Source organism: Enoplosus armatus, chromosome 17 (assembly GCF_043641665.1).
Source record: "Enoplosus armatus isolate fEnoArm2 chromosome 17, fEnoArm2.hap1, whole genome shotgun sequence".
In the NCBI taxonomy this organism is placed as follows: domain Eukaryota; kingdom Metazoa; phylum Chordata; class Actinopteri; order Centrarchiformes; family Enoplosidae; genus Enoplosus; species Enoplosus armatus.
In genome coordinates, this window is record NC_092196.1 from 6,211,277 (window position 1) to 6,230,185 (window position 18,909).

The following is an 18,909-nucleotide window of genomic DNA, read 5'->3' on the forward strand; positions in this document are numbered from 1 at the left end:
ACGCCCCGCACACCATTTTGAGTCGATGTCAGCGGAGCACGCGCCTGTCAGTCATACAGCAGGGCCTATGAGAAAGCAGGGGGCGGGCTCCAACGATTGCCAGCCACAACAACACTGTTGAGCCGAGCACATTTCTCTCCACGCACGGCCGCACGTGCAAGACAGAGGAGGCTCGAGGCCAGGTCCACCCAAGCGCCCCGCGCCCTCTAGTGATGCGTTTAAGTAGTGCGCTAAAAGGTGACGGCATTAAAGCATGGGAGCACGTACAATCAATATATATTTACAGCGGTGGAGGAAGTATTAGTTACATGTTTTAATTGGTTGAGCTAATTTGAACTACTCTATATACTGTTGGGTAATTTAGATCCATAACAATGCATCATAAGTTCATCATATATTTTGTATGTAAAATCTTGATTTGTATCAAATCAATGTGTAATTGAGTAAAAAGCAATAAACAATATTTCCATTGGCATTAAATGGAAATACTCCTACAGCCTACAGTACAAGTACCTCATATCTGTACCTAAGTACAGTGGTTGATCATCGGGTATTTATACCTATGTCATCACTGTTGTTAAAGATGTCTTTTGTCTTTATTGCCTCTACCTCTTCTTAATACTTATTATAATATATATGTAATACCTAGTTCTATCTTTTCCCAAACAGTATATATGGCACAGAACATACTTTCATACAAAAACATCGAAAAATATTCTTACCATTTACATATACAGCAAGTATATTACCTGACAGACTGTAATGAGTTTTAATTGGTACAATTTCCCCCCCGGGTATCAATAAAGTATTTCTGAATCTGATTCATTCCTCTTTTTGCAAACTATTTCTGTCCTGTATATTCTTTATCAGGTATTCTTACAGGTCTAACTGGAGAAGCAGGTCTTCCCACTTGGTTTACTTTGGCAACAACCTTCTCTGATGATGAAAATAATAAGAACCAGAATAATACACACATGCTCCACATAAAAATACACAAAGTCAAATCATACCATCAAAAACACATATGTCTTTGCTCCAGTACAAATCAGAACTGAACATGATCATTTTTATTTGTGTCAAACGTTGACACTGTGACAATAAGAGTATTATAATGCACAGTTAAGGCTTTGAATATTCTCTCTCTTTGTGAACTGTGGACTGAAAACACAATACCCCCTGCTCAAACAGAAGGGAAAAGGAAAAAAAAATGTTGTGACTGTCACATTGGTCAGAGCACACAAAAGGCTGCATGTATGGTCAAATATGACCCTTTTATGAATATTCTGAGATGAATGGTGTGTGTTTGTATCTGAGTGGCACCAACATGAGCCTTACTTTCACAGCACTGACTACTTTTTTTTTTTATTGATGTTTAAGCTGAACAGACAATACAAGTAGCTCTGAAATTAACCCACACACTGTTAGAAGAAATAAAAATATTTACCAGTTTAAAGTTAAGAGTATATGGCATGTTTGGGAATGCAAATACACGTGCCTCATATTTCAAGTGATGATTTGGTAAATTCACGTCACCTGCTGATTTTTTTAAAGGCTAGTTTGGCAGTTACAAAAGTGGCTCACAAAGTCAAAAGTCCTTGTCAGTCTTGGAGCAGAAAGTTGTACTTCCCAAAGTCAAACTCATCAGGCATGATGAGCCTGTCTTCCCTGGCTCTGGCCAGCTTCTGTCGCAGGAAATCCCGTCTCTCAGTCCACTCCTGCAGCTCCTCTGGGCTGTGAGCGTAGTCACAGCTCACACCGTCAGGACAGCCTCCATCCAACCTGTCAAACATTAACATATGTTATGTATATTATCACAAAGTGCTCACTGTATCTTTTGACATAATTCATGTCAAAATAACTAACACCTTTAGTTGCTAAATGCTCCACTATGTTGTGTGTTTTCATTAAAAAGCTTCACCAGCTAGACGCTAACTTTGCCTGTCTGCCATTTGATGCAGGGCAGTTAGCGTATGGTGGAGGGTTTGTCATTATTATTACATTACACATAAGTTTTCTGACCTATTGTGAATATAAAAATATTGATTAGAGCAGCAATCAACAACTCTATAATGCCGAACCCCTGAGCAGGTGACTTTCAGCTGTTAATTATTCACTACACCGACTGAATCCACAAACTGATCCAGGAAAAGGTTTTACTTGGGGCAGAGTTGAAAGCATGTGCCAGGGAAACGGTAGTTCCACGTCAGAGCTTCGTCTTCTCCCTCACAGCTGAACACTCGGTCCTTGTGCTTCTCAGAGGAGATGTGCTGCTGCCACTGCCGTACACTGTTACTGTGCTTACCACACAGACGGCAGTGGAAGCCACTCTAAAATAGAAAAAGCAAACATCATCATCTTCTTCTTCGTACAGACGTATAGTCAGGAAACACAACATGTATAAGTTTTAGTTTGGTGCCAGTGCAGCTGTTTTTGGTCTTTGACATTACTGAACTGAAAAACAAATGTATACCCACCATTGGTTCAGCATAGTCAGTTGGCATGACAATGTATTTCTCTTCTGGGGCGGGCTGGGTGAGCATGGCTCCGTCTGCCTGGCGGTTGTGGGCGGTTAATGTCAGCCACATGTCATATATCTGCTGCATGTCCCGCACTACAGGCACAAATACAAATCTGTTATCACTTTGAGGATGTTCAGTGAGAGACTGAGTCGAAATCAGACAACGATTGGTCGCATTGCTCTTCAAGTGATATGACTGAGATTCTGCATCTATAGATTTCTGAAGCCAGATGTTACTCCAGCTGAGGGAAACAGCAGGTGATAATGTATGATCACAATATACTCCACGAGATGGTTCTCTGTGACTGTGTTTTTACTGAAGTCACAAATATGTTACCACTTTTAAGTCACAGGTCAATAGCAGTTAATATTCGACAGAGAATAGATATTTATCTAGCGCCATCATCAGGTCAAATATTGTCCCATAATTTGATTTATAACCAAATACCTGCAAAACTAATGACATTCCCATCAGCCTCAGCTAGCTTGTTCTAATTAGCAAATGTCAGCATGCTAACACACGAAACTAAGATGGTGAACATAGTAAACATACCTGCTAAACATCCACATGTTTAGCATGCTGACATTAGCATTTAACTCAAAGCACCGCGGTGTCTAAGTACAGCCTGACCAGACACACGAGTCACTCTTCAAACGGCTTTGTTATGTCAGGTAGATTTTCCATGTTACTTTGTCTACCTCTTATTTTATGAAAACTGTATTGCAGAGTGATTTAAAAGGGGAACTCCACCAATTTAACACATGAAAGGTCTTGGGGAGAACTACTGCATATGCGAAGGGGGATCAGGGGATTGCTCTTTTAAAGCATTATGTTGTGTTAAGAACTCACAGTCATTATTCTTCATATACATCCACATCTCCTTCTCCTCTTGGCTGTGAGCAAAGGTGCATTTCCCAGTATAGTTACATTTCCTTTTCTCCAAGATCTGGGTACATATCTGCCAGGAGAAAATGTGTTAAACACAGATCACAATGTGCAGAACACACTTTCAACAGACACCAGAAACAGCACCAACAGGCAAACTTACACATTTTATCTTTAAAGTGCCAAATATAGAAAACACAGAAAAATATAAAAGACAAGAAATGCAAGAGAGATTGGGGAAGACCGTTGCTCATCAATGTGGGCATGTCCGTGATGAATCAGAGCACCTGGGTGAAACTACTTGTACTAAAGTACATAAGAGCAGAGGAAGCACACCTACATCATAATACACAGGGAAGTTCTTGGCATGTGGCAGCGGTCGGACCTGAACCCATTTACTTCTCTCCAAGGACTTGACCAGCAGCGCCCATCTCTCTTTAGTCCACCTGAAGATGACGACACAAGAAGAAGAGGACAGAGGCTGACAATGAGACAGCCGTCAGACCCTGACCCGGATATGGGGCAGAAGATAGATGGATAATTTGGGCTGTGATCTACCAGTTTTATATCTGGACAACATTTAACATGTAATTTAAAATATCTTTTTTCAGGCAGGTTTGAAAATCTCTGGCTGATATTTAATAGGATCCCTGATAATAGGACATGCCTATGTTTATAGATAACCTCTGTAATTTAAGAAACACATTATCAAATACATTTTCCATCATTTTCCAGACTTATAGGAACAGTACAAATATATTATTTTTACTCACGCGTGCCTGGCCTTGGCAGTGCAGTACTTGAGGCCTTTGTCTGGTTCACTGATCAGGCCGTCCCGCCAGCACTGACCACAAGCAAACTTCATCTTCATGTTCGGACTCTTCCCACCTCCTCCTGCTCCTCCTCTTGGTTTGTTCCCACCAACTCCAGAAGACAACTGCTTAAAATTAAACAATGACAAAGATAAAGGTGACAGTCATCTAACTTTCATCTGCCAAAATCAACTACAACATAATGTCAAAGATTACCAATTTTAAAAAAACTAGGTTGAAGATTTTTATGTACAATCAGGTTGCTTCAAGCGTAGTATTTATGATAAATATGACAGTTCTTACACCAAAAGCTCTGTAAATTACAAAGAAGTGAAACAATCAATCAAAAGACATGACAAGGCCAGCAGTGAGGTGGTGTCACTGCTTCAACATGTGGGTTCATTACATTTATAAAAATAAGAACAAAGAGAGGATGCTGGACAAGTTGACCATCAACAAACTGGCCGGTCTATATCCCGAGAAACATTGTGTTGTTTCAATAAAAATGATAAAAAAAAAAGGTTTTCTTACTCTATTTCCTTTCTGTTTGCTTGAGATTTGCTCCTGCTTGTCAATATACTTTTTGGATACTTTCACAATCTCATCAGGGCTGATACCTGAAAACAGAAACACAGATAACCAGGAAATAAAGTCGCCACTCATTTTAAGAGAAAGACTACAAGCTACTCAGAATATTGAAGGGGAATACTCCTACACTGCCTAGACAACTGTAATTTTAAAGCATTGAATCTCTTTGGATTTAATAACTTAAAGCATTCATTTTCGGCCATTATTTGTTGATTCGTCACTACGAGCCACCCATTTCACGTTACACAGTCATTTCACCTGTTGTTAATGTAAAAATATTGATTAGTGCAGCTTTAAAATAAAAAATTCACATTTTGCCATTTCAACGTCATCTGAAGCTTACACCTCTTCAGCATTTTAATATTTTTATTTAAGTGAACAAATGAAAACGCTCTTGTTCCTACTATTTCCACTGCATTTGTCTGATAGACTGCACCTGTGTCTCGCTGCACCCTCCAGGTTTTGAGCTCTATGACGGAGTGGGCATAAAGGCAGCTGTCCTCTCTCTGGCAGCCGTACCGGATGGCTTGCCGGCACAAATCCAAGTGGCACAGGACACTCAGCGGGCGGACCTTTCCGTAGTTCACACTATGGGTCCTCACCACAAATGCCAAGCACCTGACGGGCACAGAGGGAGAAATAAAAAGTGTGTTAGATAGAGAGAAAGACATGAGAGTTAAAGAGTTCAGCACGTGAGTAAAGCAAGGACCAGAGGGTGAGCAACACATATGTTGTAAACAAGCTCACTTATTGGCATCGAAGGTGTGGCGAGCATCCACGTTAGAGCAGATGGTGTGATTGTCTTTGCAGCGTTTACTGATGATTCTAGGTTTACTGTCATAGCATTCCTAGAGACAGAAAGACAAAAATAAAAGGAGGAGAAACAAAACCAGAAAGAGACAAATAACAGGAAGGAAAGGAACAAAGAAAGACACATTTGGAGATTAAGAGGATGATTGTCTTAAATTACTATTAATGAATAAACCTATTATGATACAAAATAATGTTGTGTAAATGCTCAAGAGACAGACAGGAGTATGATTAAAGATTAAAACCATAGACACAGTAGTGTATAGTGAAGTGTAACATACATCCTTCAAGGACAGAACAAACTCTGGCTGCTAGTATTTCTAAGGTGTCCAGTGTTTTTCATATTCAATCCAACTGGGACTGGATTTTGAGTTAAATACATAAATAAATCTAATCAGCATTTTAATAAACACACCAAATAATAAATGTAGAAATATATAAGTACATAAATAATTGGGACATAAATAAATACTACTACTAAGAATGTTTTTAATAATAATGTGGGGTGTTTTTTACACTTCTAAATATTATAATATTATTTATGTGTACCTCATTCTCATACAAAAACAAACAGTTAAGTATACAGAAGTATACTTTTTAATCTAAAAATAAATCTTATTTCTTTATTGTTGAATAAGTGTACATTTTTGCCCTACATAATTTAAGGGAGATCTGAGTACATTAACAAAAAATACAGATTTCCGAAAAATATTGCAGGCTACAAAAGAATAGCAATATACATATATCAGAACATAGTAAACATCAACAACTATAAAACAAATCCATAATCAATTAATAATAGAACTTAAAAGAGAGTAACAAAATAATATATATTGTTTAATAGTAAAAATAAGCAAAACAGACATGACTCGACTTAAAATCAGAGATTTGAAACCACGTTTGTAAAATAATAATAATTACATATAAAGTGTTTAAGCACACTAACCTGACAGAGGAACATGTACATGCCCTTGTTTTCCTGTAGAAGGCGTATGATGCTGTTCACAGGGTCCAATTTGACGGCTGCTGTTTCAAACAGCAGGTTTCTGTCCAGCGTACCCTTCCTCTCCACTGTCCAAACGTCGATCTCCAGCTGGTTGTAGGCAAAATTGCATTTCTCGCCATACTTACACTGGCCCGCATCCCCAGAGTTCAGCAGCTCTGGACAAGTAAGAAAATACAGAACTCATTCTGTCAGGTTAAACACTCATTACAACTTCCCTCTTAGACTGTACAGCTGTTTGAATTTCAATAGTTAGCAAGTGACTGGCATGATTTGTCATCAACAGTTCCTTCACGTTCAACTGTTTCTGACCAATCAAAATGGCAGAGAGTTGTGGGGAGAATGTAAACATGGGGTTCCCCAAAACTGCAAAGTCGTATCAAGCATGCCTGATGCTTGTACATCCAAACTGCCTTCCATGACACAACCGCAAAGCATGATGAAACTGTATCTTTGGTTGTAGAAAGGATCGTCATGGTGTAAAATGTGCAGTGAAACGCCTCGTCATTGTGCAGATAGGACTGGGTATCAAAGCTCAAAAAATGATTGCTCCCAGCCGAAAACAATAGTTTCAAATACTGTCAAGTACCAAAAGTTGGCTTCTGGTCATATTCTTAATCTTGTTTACTTGTTCTTTGAGCAGATAATTCCTGATTTAATTATAATTTTGACTGTATTGTATTTAGTTAGCATTCGTGTACGACTACTAACATCTGAGAACTTAAGTCTTGTTTTCAGAGTCTTCAGCCACGCTAACAGCTCTGACCGACCGACAGAATGAAAAAAATCTGTTGTATAGCGCACTGAAACTTGGATATTGTAATAGCTACTATAAGATTCAAACGATACCCAGCCCTATATGCAGAGCACACAGAACTAGTGGGAAGTTCTCCCTTCTGCAATTAACTCTCGAGATTAGTCGGTCTAGTCAGACCATAAAATACAACGAGAAATGTGTGACCTTAAAGTCAAGAGTGACACCCTGAGATGTGACCTCCTCTCTTTGCATTCCAAAGGCCTGTTACAGGACCTAGTTTGTCAAACACCATAAAACATCCAGGGGCGTCCTGCATGTCATCCCCCCTCGCTCTCTCTCTCTTGCCTTTCCTGTCTCTCTCTGCAGCCATCACTATCCAATAAAGGCAAAAATGCCCGAAAACATAATTCTTTCAAGTTTTTTTTTTTTTTTAAATTGAATTTTAAACGTGTTTTTAAGAATTGTGGGACATTACCATGCAGGAAAGAAAGATGGCAAAAAGAATGTGTCTCCATCACTAATAACTGCTTTAGCATTTCATTAACTTTCTGGTTTTGTACCTCAAATGAATTATACTGCAGATAATCATATATGCAGGAGTGGGAGTAGTAAGCATGACATGACACTGTCTCAGCTGCTATCCATCTGATTATTGAAACAAAGTGACAGGCCTGAGATCTGGGTGGGAGGCTCTGGCAGGTGCACTTTAAAGACCATGTGCTGGTCAAACACCATTGTTCCTATGGGCAGGGAGTGACTCCAGCCAAATCTCGAGGGATGAGAGCTTTCACGTTAGTAATGAATAAACTATAAGAGATGGCGGTCACCATAACATGCAAACAAACCTGCATGAATTGAACTTACCCACCCTCAATCTGTGCTTTGCTGTTTCCTGTCACTCGTAGTGAGGGTAGTGGTACCTCACTCATTTTATTAATATTTTAAAATAGTTGTAGTAATCTGCATTGACCAGCCACAGAGAAGACGAAGAGAAAAAAATCCACCACAAACTAAAATAACGAGCAATGAACAATGAATACTGTTGAGCAATCTACCTGTGTTGTGTCCGAGTCATACCCTCCCCCCCCTCTCTCTTCTAAGTAACAGTTCAAATTCAGTTTAACAGTTCAAACTAAGTTCAACAGTTAAGGTCAAGATGTATTTGAGGTGACCTGTTCCCCAAATACAGGCCCAGACGTTATGCCTGTATAAATTCTGCTAAAATGACAACTGAAGGTACAGCTACATGCCTGTGGTTTCTGCTGGACACCCTACGCAGTGGGAAACCACAAAAGCATGGTCGCCCCTCGCTAAGCAAGGAAGTTGAAGCATATGGAAAATGTGTTTTATGTTCTCATTGTGTTGCTATTCAATAGCTAAGATGTTTTCTTAGAAAAGGACCTTTTATGGACCTCTGACCTCCAAGAACAGGGGGCAAAGGTTATAAAAGGAAAAGCAGAACAATGGACCAGGTCAGACCTGCCACCTCTGACTGACTGACTGCTTGGACTCTTGCCTTGGTTGTTTGTGAGACTTTGTTACTTGGTTGTTATATTTTCTTCTTTTTGAACATTTTGTATCCATTTACTCTTTTGATAAAACTCTAATAAAACTGGGTTGTATTTTGTACACTCCTGTGCTGCTCCTCTCTGAGATCATCTAAGTAGCCACCCTCAGGTAAGAAGACTACTCTCCTTGAGATATGCTGACAGTAGATAATAATTTGACCTTGACTGGTGAATTTTGATGAAAGCTGCTGTGTTTATATTGCAATGTACAACATGGAAGGACATGTTGAATAGGTTCAGCTCGGTTGTCTGATGTTTTGCTGCTGTTGTATTATATTTGGTGTTGAGGTTAAAGTTTTCTGAATACTTGGGACACAGGGAAGGATTTCCTAAATTATAAATTAGGGTTAGGGCCTTCGAGGCAGGCCCAGTGTAAAACCAGGTGAGTGTCTGCCACCCTTCACTGTGGACATCCCCCTGTATTGACCTCCCCTTACTGGGGTATCACCAATCTCCAAACACCTACCACACACAGATATTCCTGCTAATATCCGGTCGTCGGCACATAGTCAACTATATAGGCCCTAGAGACGTGGTATTCCGGGAACGTAATTAGGCTTCCTAAGCAGGCTAAGATGGTCTTGCGTGTAGATTTTGGGAGTCCATTCGAAAACCTAAAGATTAGGTCGTAGAACAGCCGTCACTCAGTGTAGTATCCGCGTTGGGTGGGGGTATCGGTTATAACATCTAAAAACCTCTTCAATACCAGCAAACAATGCACCAGAAGAGATCCTGATACCAATCATCCATCTGATTTTGAGGTCCTTACCCCTGCAAAGTACAAACGGCCCACTGAAGGAAGTCCAGGTAGGAAGTGGTCGCACTCTGGTCCACTCTGAAGGATGACTTGCTTTTCGTCTACATAACAGAATGTCTCCCTTACAGCTGTGGACCAGGTCTGGCTTGTGGACAAAAGTATATATCCCTTGACCTGAAAAGGAAATAATTGAAGATATTCAACAGAACAAAAAAGTAAGAGGGGATGTTCTGTTTTTGAATGTGTACATTAGTTTGAGACTAACGTACCTTTCCGAGGGAAACAGACAGAGCAGGCCTGCAGGAACTCGTGGGTGGAGGACAGGGGGTTCGAGACCAGCGCTTGGTTATTCGTCTCCTTTGTTGCCACAGTAAGAAGAGGTAAGATTTCAGTTAATGCTAACAAAACAGACAGAAACAGAGCAGGAAACACGAGCCTTACTTTGTAGTTATTCTTTGGAGATCGCATTACTGGAGCCGCAGCACTGTGAGAGCCTGTGATACCTGAGGAGCAATGAGAGAAAATAAATGACAAATTTTGTATATTTTGTAGTAAATGGGCTAAAACATGTACACGTAAATGGTCTTTGAAAAAAGTTGCTGGAAATTCCAATCTGGTGTCTGCTTTTATTGTATTTTGTTTATTCTCATGCTCCATTGTACATGTATCATATACATATACACATACATATATACAGTATATATATACTAAGTTATATGTAACATGGCATACATTCATGGATAACAGATTTGTAGATCAGTTGTCCCCATTCTGGGGTTCCCCTAAAAATCTAAGTGATCATCCCATGAGTAAAGGGATGATGAAGAAAAAGTTTTTTTCTGCATTTTTCTTGTAAAATACTGCATACTTCCACTTCTTCAGGGCTCTAGAAGTCCTTCAAATGAAACAGCGCAACAACCAGAAAACATCACTCTTGATCTGCTCACAACTGAAGAGGGGTCCCAAATATGTAGACATTGCTGCACTTGAAGAGGCCACAAGGCAAAAAGGTTGGGAATCAGGTGGGCGAAAAGGTGGGACAAAGCCATCCAGTTAATTCATGCATCTATTAGCTGCTATGACATCTAAAAGAACAGGTTTCCTGCTGTACCAATAATATAATAAGTCACCAATTATATACATAATTACCGGTTGAGCTGAAATCGGAGAGCGAGTCCAGGCCTGATCCCCCAAAGGAGATTGCTGGCAAAGCTGCCCCAACACCTTCCACTGAGGGAAACAAGTCCAGGGCATCAAGGGAGTCGACCTGGTCCACAGCTTTCACACCAAGTTTAGGGACAACACTACGCTGACCACCTGGATCAGAGACAGTCTCCAGGGGATCTAGTTCATCAAGCAAATCATCAAGGGACTTTTCCCCTGCGCCTAGTTCTGTTTTGGACTCATTCTCAGTAGCAGCAGCACTTGGAGTCGTATCCAAGAATTCATCCAGGGAATCAAGGCTATCCAGATCATCCAGCACCACAGAGGCTGGTGCTAAGTTTCGAGCGCCTGCGTCGCCAATTCCAGAGGTCGAGAGGTCGTCTAGGGCATCCAGTGTCGCACTCGTGGTGCTGCGTCCACCACCTGAAAAGGAGTCCAGGGAGTTGAGTTGGGTGACAGCCGAGCTGAAGAAGGCCGGGGGTAGCTGGGGTGTCGGGTCGGGCAGGACAAAAGGAACTGTGTGTGTGTGAGTGGATGTCCTAGTGGGGACTGAGAATGCTGCCTGAGTGTCGGTCTGGAAAACAGAGACAGAATGAACAATGAAAAAACTAAAAACAAAGTGCCTCAATGCCTCACTTCAATGATTAGATATGAAGGTTTTGATGGATGCTGGCTGACAATAGCTGGGAAGTATCAACAAGATTTTTTTTTCACTAAAACAATTAACTTAATATGAGAATCTACCATTACATAAAAATGTTGATTTATGACAAATCGCCCATATTTACAACCATACCAAGCTGCACGAATCAATATTTCAACATAAACAATGGATCAAATGACTAACTGTAATCTGAAAGGGGATACTCGTAGTGATGACCCCACAGAGGACTATCACCTGACTCTGCAGTTTCCCTCAGCTCTGCAGAGCTTCTTGTTTTGTTTTGCAACCTCCCATCAGTATTGTTTCAGTCAGCTGTTCCAGTGGAAAAGCCCTGATAAACCCGCTGTACACTATTTTACTAGCACCAATGGCAAACAGACAATGTTAGCAGCTAGCTGGTGAAGAAAGTGAACATCTAGCTGCTTAAGAGCCAGATATTTCCCTCAGGAGTTGGTGGAGACCAACATACAGCTGAAAAGAGACTGAATATTTCATCAAGTGGACATAAACCCGACTCCAACTTAATGCTAATGTTGCTCTTTTTCTGTTGGGTGCGTAAATAGGCAACTGTTTACCAACATGTCAGCATATCAACCAAATGACAATATTGTTAGGACAGCTTATTCAGCTGCCCACAAGTGGGGGGACATTAAGGGGACATTTACAACCTTGTTCTACTTTTTAGAGTCTGACCTCTTCTGTTTACTTTCCTTCTGGACACTCAATCAATTCAATCACTCGCAAAGCTTGTGCTGTTTGGCAGAGCAGGCGTATCTCAAAATATCAGATACTGGAGCTTCCCACTCAGAGAACACTTCAAAGTCCTCATTTCAACTGGATCACCACGTAATAATAACTTAATTTTAAAAGAATGAATGTCTTCTAGCTATCCAAGGATTCAACTGTGAAAAGTTGATTTTACTGGACTTAAATGAATGACAAAGCAATTTGTTAAAAGCTTGGACAATATGAATCTATTATTACATGCTCTTCCAGCTCCTCTATAACCTTCATTCCATTAACAGACAGAAGTTAAATCTCAGCACAAACACAGACATTACCTCAGCTGGCTCCTGCTCATTAGGGAAGCAGTCGAGCAGGCTGTCTAAGTCCTCGCCCATCAGCTCGGAGTCCTCCAAGGTGTCCACTGTGTCGACTACTGAGAAGACAGCAGGTTGGTGGCAGCTGGGAGTCATGGAGGGTATGGAGGACTGAGGCATGCTGGGAAAGCTGACTGAACAGAAGCAGGAGGGAATGTGTTCAGATCTTACTTGTAATTGATTTTATAACTACATTTCAAGAACCTAATCATGAAAACACATGTGTTGCCTGTATTGTTATTGCAACACAATTCAAATCAAGTGAAAGTCAAGAATCCACACCTGGTGCAAGGCCCCTCAGAAGATTCGTACCATTTCCTAAATTAGTATCAGACACCTGGAAGTGAGAAGGAAAAAAAGAATCAAGCACAAACAAAATAAACATCAGAGAAGAGGATGTGAGTGTATCTGAGAGGATAGGTAAAGGCTCAACAAAAATACAGGAAAACATGCATCATCACCGATACTGTGACACTAAATCATCGTCTTTTTTTTTTTTTTCAATGTATGGTGGTAAATGTTAGAAATAATATGGAACTTGCCTTGACGGTTTCAGCAGTCATGTTTCCATTTGCGACACCTCTCGTGATACGTGCGTCTTCCTAGGAAAGACAAGTTAACAGACTGGATAAGAGAGACACAGCAAACTGAGGACCAAATAAGGACAAATCTGCACCATGTCAATGATATATACTGTGGTAGCCATGTCTGTAATATCTCCAGATGCTACTAGCCCCTTGCATTGCATATTTAATTTTCCAGATTTTGGCATCACTGTGATAAAACCACTTGATTTATAAAGATATTTAATTCACTGGATAAGCAAAACTGGTTGTGGTATCCAAATAAATGTTACTATAAATCATGATGTATATGTGGATAATATAACAATATAAAAGGACTTACACTGTGATTTAAGTTTTTATCCAAGCACACCCTAGACTGCATCCTATCTGACCTGAAGCTGAAGACTGAGAAAATACTTTCAAAACATAATCTTAACAATAATCGTTTTACCAACCTTTGTGCTAACATAGGGTTTCCGATTTTTTAGTCCCAGATGGATGGCCAGCTCCTGTGCGAGCTCATTCACCTGTTTGTCCTGTCAAGAGTTAAACAGACAAAAAACAAATTAATCCATTGCTCAAGCTACAAGTCTGTGACATTTACCATGTACTGTAACTTTTATTACCATCTTGGAACTGTCTTGTGTTCACTGTTTATGTAACCAATGCTAAAAAGACACACCTCAAAATTGTAGCATTTCTACAATCCACTCCATCTTTTTGGTTTTGGAAAGAAAAAATATTAATGGAGATTATGTTTTGATATTTTCCTGACAACTGAGTAAACTTCATCCGCTATTAATGCTGTGAGATGTGGCTGACAGGTTAGGAAACAAGACTACAGCATTTGCCAATTAGCACGAAACACACAGAAATTAGTACAGCTGAGGCTGATGGGATCGTAATTAGTTTTGTGGGTGTTTCAACACAAAACAAATATATGACCTGCTGGTGAGGCCAGATAAAAGTCAGGGGGTCACTAAATTCAGGATTGGGATCAGGATTCATCCTGAAAGGAACATGAATATCCATCCATCCAGTAGTTGTTATATATTTCAGTCTGGGCGAAAGTGGTGGACCGACCGAAAAACAATGCCAAGCTGACAGCATCTTCTTAGACCTATTACCATCAACTCTCTCATTCTTTTACCAAACGAGTGATGAGCAGACAGTCCGTGGTGCAGTCGTAGGCCTCCCTGTACTTCCCAAGCTCCTTCAAACAAAGTGCCTTCCTGTACAGGGCCCTGCGGCTTTCTTCACACACTTTCAGAGCTCTGTCGCAGTCCTTCACGCCTCGATCATATTCCCCCTGTGGAAGACATGACTGATGAAAGCAAAGGCCGTGGTGAAAAGAGTTCGAATGAGGAGCATGGAAGTGAAGTAAGAATGATATGTAGGTTTAAGCTCAGCGGCCTGGTACTGATGATAAACACATCTAAGTAATCTAGTGATGGTCAAATTCTATTAGGGCAGTGAATCAGATCGGTAGTGTTTTTAGAAGCAGCTTCATAGATCAGGTGTGAGGGCTGATGAGGACAGAAAGCATTACATTTCTATCTTCAACATAAGTAACCTTTTTACTAAAGCAGACATCACCAAAATGTTGTTTTTTGTTTATGGATGTATCTGTGTTGACTGTCGGTCAACAATGGGCTTGGCTGGATGATCAAGGACACGTGTACGCCATTGACCTCTTGATAACCACATTAACCCTTAACTAGAACTGTGGGACGATCACTATTGATAGGACAGTCTGAAAATGACTAGATATTGATATTACAAGCTTACATGTTGTTAGCATTGTCATTGTCATTGGAAGCATTATACCTGCTAAAGGTGATGTATAAGAGGTATAATATTTACCACTTCACCATTTTAGTTTAACATGTAAGGATGCTATCTTTTGGTAATTAGCACTAAACACAAAGTGCAGCAGAGGACAATGGGAGTGTCATTAGTTCTGGACAAATTGAAATGTTGACCCGATGATGGTACTGGAGGAAAAATTAAGGGATTACTAGAGTTATAATAATTCTTCCTAAGGGGGACCAAATTTCAAGGCAATCCATCCAAAAGCTGACATTTCACTCTGAACCACAAATGTCAACATCATGGTGGCGCTGGAGTAAAAGTCAAGGCATCACCAAAGTCATTAGGATTCATCCTCTGGGGATCATGACAGTCTGTACAAACGTTCATGGCAATCTATCCAATAGTTGTTGTTGACCTCAAGAGGGAAATGTAATTTAACTGTGGATGGAATATGCAATTGTCTTCTTTACAAAAGGATTATCTTGCTATGATTCATTATCCTGGCTCACTTTTAACATGAGAACTATCAGTTGTTATTGTTTCATCATGCTGTTAAAGGTTGGTTTACCTCAGTGATGAATGAAAAGCAGTAAAACAGGCCTACACAAAATGACACTGGCTTGTTACTGGATATTATCATACCAGTAATCAATTAATACGGGTTGATCCACTTTTGTCTAGCTCCACAACTGACTGACTCAAGCAAAGATCAGGTTTGGGTGTGGAGAACCGCTTGTCGCAAGCCTTAGTAGTTTTATTTACACGGAGGCATGCATTTTTCCAAACAGCTGTCTGCATCTTCTCAAGTGTCTGTGAGAGCTGCACTGATGCTCACTGAAACAATCTGTTGCAAATTTGCGGATAGACGTGCCGTCTCAGAAGCACACGGGACCAAATGTATCTCACCATGCTGTGGTGGGCAGCAGCCCGGTTGACATACAGGCTCTCCAGCAAAACGTCGGGGATGTGGAGGTCCTCTGCTGCAGCATAGCACGAGACATTCAAGGCTTCACTGAACTCTCTCACCGCCTGCTCCCAGTCTCCGTCCTTGAACAAGGCGTTACCCTCGTCGAGCAGGTTGCACACTAACTGGGTCAGAAAGTCCTGGAAGCAGGAAAAGAAAGAAGGGAGTAAGATGCTGGCGGTATGTTCCAAAACCTTATATATCTTCCATACCTGTCCTGTGCAGCCCAACCCTGGCATGTTTTTTCAAGTGTTATGAATGGTGGGGCATGGTCACAGTACATACTGTATGTGCATGGACAGTAAGCACTATGCCATGATGGGAATTAATTTTTTAGGATTTAAACAGGCATCAAGAAACTTTGACTCTGATTTGAAATGTTTGAGCAAATCATGACAGGATGTAGACAAAATGTTCAACAAATCACAGTGCAGTGAAATAAAAGGTCAGAGACTTCACTATTCACCAGTCTGCCCAGTTGTGTACATCCAACACCACTCCAAAATTACGAAAAACTAAAGTTGTCTGATGGATTTAGTTGTAGCCCTCTAAGGACACGTTCAGATATTTTAGGTCTTAATAATGAAAGATACTGGTCGCTGTAAACATTTGTCCTGTTCATACTGACCCTGAAGTGCTCCCTTTGCACCATAACGCCAATGTAAGAGGTAATATGAAGCCCCAGCAGTCTGAGTTACAACAGAACCTGTACAGCTGAGGCTGATGGGAATATCATTAGTTCAGCAAAGTTTACTCTTAAACCAAAGCACTGGACTAATTCAAATTTGGACCTGATGATGGTGCTAGATTAAAAGTTATGGGATCACCAAAGTGATTACAATTCATCCTGAGGAGGTTACAAAATTAATCTATCCAAAATGTTTCACAAAAACGAAGAATATTGGCACCACAGGAAAGGTCAGTGGATCACGAAAGCCATTAGGGTACATCTTCTAGGAACCATGAATGTCTGTACAAACACTGGTGCCAATCCATCAAGTAATTGTCAAAAAAATGTTACCAAGAACCAATAATATCAACCTTATGGTGGCGCTGGAGGAAAAGTCAGCTGGATTCGTCCTGTTGTTGACAATAAATGTCCATTCAAAACACAATGTACATTACTTTTTGCTGAACTTTAAATTCAAATGTTGCACAGAAGTAGGACATGGATTGTGTCCCCCTTTTCTAACACTGGAGTCACCTTACGAAGGGATCACTTTGGGGCCTGTATGGACAGGAGGAAGGATTACAGCGACCAGTAACTCGCTATCCTTTAATACCCAGTAGTGGCAGTAAAAACACAGCCTCCAAGAAGAGAATGGGGCGAATACGTGAAAGAAGACTGATTTAACATGCAGCCAGGAATGAACAGAAAGATGACAGGAAAGAAAAGACTAAGGAGCTCCAGGGAGAAACAGAAACCAACAGTGCAAGAGTGAAGAGACAGACATAACATTGTGTTAGTAATAACAGCTGGTACCTGGTAGCCCTCCGGCTCTGGATAAGCCAGGGAAGACCTAGAACACAAAATGTAAACTTGCTTAGATAAGTATGGCCACACCATATTTAATAACGATATGAATCATGGGTAAGTTTCACTTTCTGCCAGGCCGCCCTCAAATAAAAAAACAAAACAAGTCTCACTGTATAAATGTCAGAGATTTGCATATGTCCTCCTTGCGCTTCTGTCTGGCGGGGTCCATGCTTGTTCACTGGGGGGGGGGGGGACAAACAGACAAGTGGATTAGTGGCAAATACTGGTTGATAATATGTTGTTCGTGCCTGCGATATGAGGCTGGTGTACGCCCACTTCCTTCTAGAGTAGACAGCAGGAAACAGACAGCTCTTAGACAGTCGCACCGTGCAGAGACACTCGCTGAGCCTGTGTCCATGTTCATTCCAGGTGATTTATTCGCACAAACATCCTGCATGCAGACCCTGCCCTGACCCTGCGTGTTTCCCTGGCTGTCATGGCGCGACTGGGCCAACTTCAGACACTCCTACCTGATGAAGTGAGGAAGTTCATTGAGCCGCAGCAAAGTTTAAAAGCGTGTCATTCCGTATCCGAGGTGGGGAAAAGACGGGAAAAGTTTCGGCAGATGAGAAGTCGTGCCAACGCTGACAGACAGCGAGCCGAGGAGGAAGACACCCGCTGAGGCTTCGTGTCTGAATTCCTCGTATCTGGTTAAGTTTCGATTCCGGGCAGCAGCCCAGTCCATCCCCATCCACGAGCCAGCTGCAAATATTCTTCTTTGTTTGTTGTTGTTTAATGGCGGTTGGCGAACAACCTTCAGGCGCATTACCGCCACCTTCTGGATTGGGGCGGTTACTATTACATCCCTGTGTTTTCTATGTCACTTGAGTAGCTGTTAAAGCCATAGGCTGACAGCTTTGGCTGTCGCTGTGAGTGCGGCTGTAGCCATGGCCGCTTTGGTCGTTATGATTATGGCTGTGACACATTATAATTATGGAGCCCCTTAAGAATCACAACGAGAATATTTTTGAGGAATACTTTTGCGTTTGCGTTCCCTGGCAATAAGTTTTGCGTTCCCTGCATTAAGTGTTGGGTTCCCTCGCAATAAATTTGCTTTCTCCCTGATAACAGTCCAGCAATAATACTCTGCCAGTTTAGGGAAACGCTCTGCATAGACTACAGAAAGGAGAGATGGTGTGACTCTTTACATTCTGCAGTTATTGCTCATTACTCCTTTTAAAAAGCAGAGCTCCGACAGTAGGCCTATACAGTCACTGGCTGTGAGCTCAGCTGAAGCTGCTCTGCCTGGCTGTGGTGGTTGAAGCTGTGGCTGTGAATGTGTTTATTGCTCGGACTACGGCGGCATTTGTGGTTAAATCTATGATGATCTGGATATGGCTATGGTAGCTGTACTGTGACTGGTCCTTTCCATTACCATTAGCCAAGAACATTAACAAGATACA

The 18,909-nt window shown here is 41.1% G+C and overlaps 1 protein-coding gene across 1 annotated transcript; it reads right to left on the reverse strand.

Annotated features, from left to right (window-relative positions):
• Positions 1-999: 999 nt before the first annotated feature.
• Positions 1,000-18,139, reverse strand: LOC139299760 (zinc finger CCCH domain-containing protein 7B-like). Its single transcript, XM_070922656.1, has 23 exons — positions 17,977-18,139; positions 17,617-17,684; positions 17,453-17,489; positions 15,912-16,109; positions 14,344-14,502; positions 13,649-13,729; positions 13,170-13,229; positions 12,910-12,964; positions 12,589-12,761; positions 10,849-11,437; positions 10,141-10,202; positions 9,969-10,056; positions 9,712-9,873; positions 6,561-6,775; positions 5,552-5,652; positions 5,241-5,422; positions 4,748-4,833; positions 4,178-4,344; positions 3,745-3,850; positions 3,369-3,477; positions 2,475-2,611; positions 2,158-2,327; positions 1,000-1,779 (listed from the first exon to the last, which is right to left on the reverse strand). Exons 2-23 carry the CDS (start codon positions 17,673-17,675, stop codon positions 1,599-1,601), a joined length of 3,177 nt encoding a protein of 1,058 aa, XP_070778757.1. The 5' UTR covers positions 17,676-17,684; positions 17,977-18,139; the 3' UTR covers positions 1,000-1,598.
• Between the last annotated feature and the right edge of the window lie 770 nt (positions 18,140-18,909).

Excerpts from the sequence above, each read along its gene's own strand:
- LOC139299760 (XM_070922656.1), bottom strand. The coding sequence starts at position 17,675 with ATGGACCCCGCCAGACAGAAGCGCAAGGAGGACATATGCAAATCTCTG. Across the intron at positions 5,423-5,551 it reads CACACCTTCGATGCCAATAA|GTGCTTGGCATTTGTGGTGA; the intron begins GTGAGCTTGTTT and ends TGTGCCCGTCAG. Across the intron at positions 2,328-2,474 it reads CTGACTATGCTGAACCAATG|AGTGGCTTCCACTGCCGTCT; the intron begins GTGGGTATACAT and ends TTTCTATTTTAG.